This window comes from Entamoeba nuttalli (genome assembly GCF_000257125.1).
Source record: "Entamoeba nuttalli P19 unplaced genomic scaffold asmbl_4004, whole genome shotgun sequence".
Lineage (NCBI taxonomy): Eukaryota > Evosea > Mastigamoebida > Endamoebidae > Entamoeba > Entamoeba nuttalli.
The window spans coordinates 1-3,839 of NW_008576490.1; the positions used below are offsets into that span (position 1 = coordinate 1).

Genomic DNA, 3,839 nt, shown 5'->3' on the forward strand with positions numbered 1-3,839 from the left:
ATCCCATTGTGGATATTTCTAATAATTGACCTTTTTTTTTCTAAAAAAAGAGAAATTAACGAAAGTAAATTTTTAACATTATTCTATTATATTATAAGTTTACTTCAAAACTTTTACTATTAATAATACTTACAAAAAAATATTCGACAAAAAGAGTATAAAAATATATTTTTGTTTTAATGAATAAATAGTGAGTAAATATAAATAGAAATATTTTAGAATAACAACAAAAAAAAAAAATTAATTAATAGAGATATTATTTATGATTTAATAAATTAATTAACATTTGTCTTTGAGGTTATTAAAAATTAAATTGTGCTAATGAAGTATAAAAATAATTCAAAAAAAAAAAGATAAATCTATAAATATATTATCATAAAATAATCTCATGTTTTCATAAGAAAACATTTCATTCAAAATAAAAATAATAAAAAAGAATGATAACATAACATCACTATTTATTTGTTGAAGCTAATTCCTTTTATTTTTTTTGATAAAATCTTCGTGATTTACTTTTCAACTAAATACTTAAAAAAATCATATTATCAAAAGACAACATGTTATATTAGTCAAAAAAAAAATGAAAGAAAAAAAAAGAAAAATAAAATAAAACAAACTTCAAAAAAATTTATATTTTTGTAATGAGAAGAAGAAATTAAACGACAAAAGAAGATAAAAAGGAATAAAAAATTAGTTAGAAATAAAAATATCATACAAATTTAAGTTAAAGCGAAGAAGTCATTAAAAAATGGATCATTTCTGTTTAAAGTAATAATTTTATTATCAACGAAGAGGGAATTTAAAGAGGTATTAAGAGATTTTCCATGAATATTAATTTGTTCAGAAGTTAATATTAATTTACCATTAAAAAGAATAGAAGAAACAATTTCATTTTTAACTGTAGTAGACTTTCCATTAGTTAATTTAGAATTAAAAGAATATCCCAATTCTTTTAATATATCTATTAATAAATTATTAATTTCTGCTATTTTATTATTTTCCCAACGTCTTGACGCTGTTTTTGAACTAACACCATTTGAAATATCTCTTATATTAATTTCTTTTAATCTTCTTATAATAAATTCTTCTACTTCAACTATATCATCTTTGTATTGAATATTTTGAATTGTAACCATTTGTTGTGCAACGGTTGATCTTTTTTTTGGTGAAATTAAAGTAATTGTAAAATATTTGTTAATAAGTGCAAGAAATACTGACTGTTGATTTGCTTGAACATTTCGTGTTTTTCTAAAACTACTTTCTTGTTTGGGTTCATTAGATTGACTCATTTGGATGATGTTTTTGCTTATTAAACAAATCCTGAATGATAAAAAGATAACCTGAATTTTTTAATATTTTAATATTTTTTTTTGCATTATTAATTATAGATAAAATAAGATTGATTGATTATATTTCACCTTCGGATTTTTTTGAATTTGTTACTATTTCTTTATTATTAAAAAATTTTCAATATATTATTGTAATTTCTTCATTTCTTTGATTTAAATTTTTTCTCTTTTTTTTTTAATTGAAAGAAATATTTAAAATTTATTTTATTGTTTAAAAAAAAATATTCATTTTTTATTTATCTTCTTCTTAATTTTAATATTTTTTATTTCATTTGTATTTTTATAATATTATAATATTTTATAATAATTTTAAATTAATTGAATTATAAAATGTTTTATAAAACATTATTCATTTAACATTTTTATATTTTTTGTAATCATTCTCTCAACTTCATCTCTATATGCTCCTGTAAATCTTTTGGTTGAAACTCCATTTACATAACTTACAAATGTTGGAACACTTCTAATATTATTTTCTTGAGCAATTTCAGGAAAATCAGTAATATTTACTTTTAAAAATTGAAGTTGTTCATTTGGACATAACTTTACTTGTTCATCAAAATATGGTTCAATTGACCTACATGATGGACATGATGATGAGTGATAAAATACAATGGTTCTTCCATTAGAAATAGTATTAAAAAATTCTTGTTGTTCTTTAATTTCCATTAAAATTTTTTTATCACTTTGTTATTTTTTAGTTTTTTTTTTATTTTTGTTTAAATATTTTATTTTGGGAACTTTTTCATTTTTGTTTTTATTTTGTGTTTTATTTATTAAAACTATTAATTATAATTATCATTTCTAATATTTTATAATTCTCCCTCCTTTTTAAACTAACTAAAAAATTTTGTTAAATTAAAATTTTGAAAACAAAAATGAAAATAGAGTATCTTAAAAAATAAAGAGAAATGTCATTGATTTATTACAACTTTCTTGATTTTACAAAATCATTCCTCGAAATAAACCCAGGTTATTTTGCAACGTTTGGAATATTCTTTTCAGTTGCTGTTTCTGTTTTAGGTGCTGCTTGGGGAATTTTATTAACAGCTTCATCATTAATGGGTTCATCTATTCGAACAACCTTTAGATCAAAACACTTGATTTCAATTTTGTTCTGTGAAGCAACAGCAATTTATGGTGTTATTGCTGGTTTTATTTTCTTTGTTTGTCTCATCAATTTTTTTTTCACTTAGTTAATCTTAAGATTGAATTGTGTTTATTTTTTAGGGGAAATTAAAAGAGACTGACTTTCCACCAACACCTGACCAATACAAAGCTGGTTATATGATTTTTGGTGCTGGTCTTACTGTTGGATTTTGTAATCTTGGAAGTGGTGTGAGTGTTGGTGTTGCTGGTTCAGGGGCTGCATTGGCTGATGCTCAACTCTCATCCTTATTTGTCAAAATGTTGATTGTTGAAATTTTTGCTAGTGCATTAGGTCTTTTTGGTCTTATTGTTGGAGTCATTCAAACTGTTTCTGTTAGCTTTGGATAATACAGCTTTTACTCAAGTGTAAAAAGAAACACCATTTGGTTTCTTATTTTCTTTTTTTCAAGTTTTTTGTTTTTAAATGCTTAATTTTTATGTTCATCTCAAATAACAAGATGAGTTCATCTGAGTTTGAAACCCTACAGGAACAATTTGAAGAGCAACGAGCAAATGCTGAACTTCTTATTTCATATTATAACACTCGAATAGAAGTATTAAAAACAAATATTGAAATGACAAGAAATCGTCTTCAATTAGAAATTGAGACTCATCATTTAAAGAAAGAAGATGTTTGTCTTTTAGTTAAACCAAAAAGTATAAATTATCATTGGATTTAATAGTGACAAGTTAGTGTGTCAAAAAACTCGATAGTTTACAAAAAGAAATGAGAGATTTAAAAAACATTTATCAGAAGCAAAAAGATAGTCAAGACTCATTAGAAGAAGGAGGTTCAATACATAAATCACAAAAAACATTAAACACATTAAGAAAAGAAATACAAATGCTTGATATAGAAAATGAAGTATTAGAAAAAAAAGCAAAATTAACTAAAAGTAGAATTGATTCAACAAAGAAAGAAACAGATGAACTAAAGAAACAACTAAATAAACTAAATCAAGAAAAAGAACAAGTTGAAAATGAATGTAGAAAAATTCAAGAACAAAGAAAAAGAGAACGAGGAGATGGTGTATCAGTCACTTCAACTGAAACAAAAAATTAATTACCAAATTCAATATAATCAAAAGAGAAAAACAAGCTTTAGTTTAATAATTGTTAATAAAAAGATTAATTTGGGTTAATTATTATTTTATTAGAAGTTTCAATAAGTATAGTTTAGTTATTTGAAAGATTTATTATTCATTTATTTATTTTATCTTTTTGTAATTTTTATTCTTTAAGACTGAATCATGGGAATTACAAGAGACTCAATGACATAAAAGAAGAGCTACTGGAGGTAAGAAGAACATCATGCAAAAAAAGAAAAAGAATACCATGGGA

The 3,839-nt window shown here is 22.6% G+C and overlaps 4 protein-coding genes across 4 annotated transcripts; 2 read left to right on the top strand and 2 right to left on the bottom strand.

Annotated features, from left to right (window-relative positions):
* Positions 1 to 719: 719 nt before the first annotated feature.
* ENU1_089220 (hypothetical protein) lies at positions 720 to 1,289 on the bottom strand (the record flags this gene model as incomplete). Its single annotated transcript, XM_008858963.1, has 1 exon — positions 720 to 1,289. One exon carries the CDS (start codon positions 1,287 to 1,289, stop codon positions 720 to 722), a length of 570 nt encoding a protein of 189 aa, XP_008857185.1.
* A 405-nt stretch (positions 1,290 to 1,694) lies between these two features.
* Positions 1,695 to 2,018, bottom strand: ENU1_089230 (thioredoxin, putative; the record flags this gene model as incomplete). The annotated part of the gene is made up of 1 exon (XM_008858964.1): positions 1,695 to 2,018. One exon carries the CDS (start codon positions 2,016 to 2,018, stop codon positions 1,695 to 1,697), a length of 324 nt encoding a protein of 107 aa, XP_008857186.1.
* A 242-nt stretch (positions 2,019 to 2,260) lies between these two features.
* On the top strand, positions 2,261 to 2,846 carry ENU1_089240 (vacuolar atp synthase proteolipid subunit, putative; the record flags this gene model as incomplete). The annotated part of the gene is made up of 2 exons (XM_008858965.1): positions 2,261 to 2,515; positions 2,580 to 2,846. 2 exons carry the CDS (start codon positions 2,261 to 2,263, stop codon positions 2,844 to 2,846), a joined length of 522 nt encoding a protein of 173 aa, XP_008857187.1.
* Positions 2,847 to 2,956: 110 nt separating this feature from the next.
* ENU1_089250 (hypothetical protein) lies at positions 2,957 to 3,561 on the top strand (the record flags this gene model as incomplete). The annotated part of the gene is made up of 2 exons (XM_008858966.1): positions 2,957 to 3,130; positions 3,193 to 3,561. 2 exons carry the CDS (start codon positions 2,957 to 2,959, stop codon positions 3,559 to 3,561), a joined length of 543 nt encoding a protein of 180 aa, XP_008857188.1.
* Positions 3,562 to 3,839: the final 278 nt, after the last annotated feature.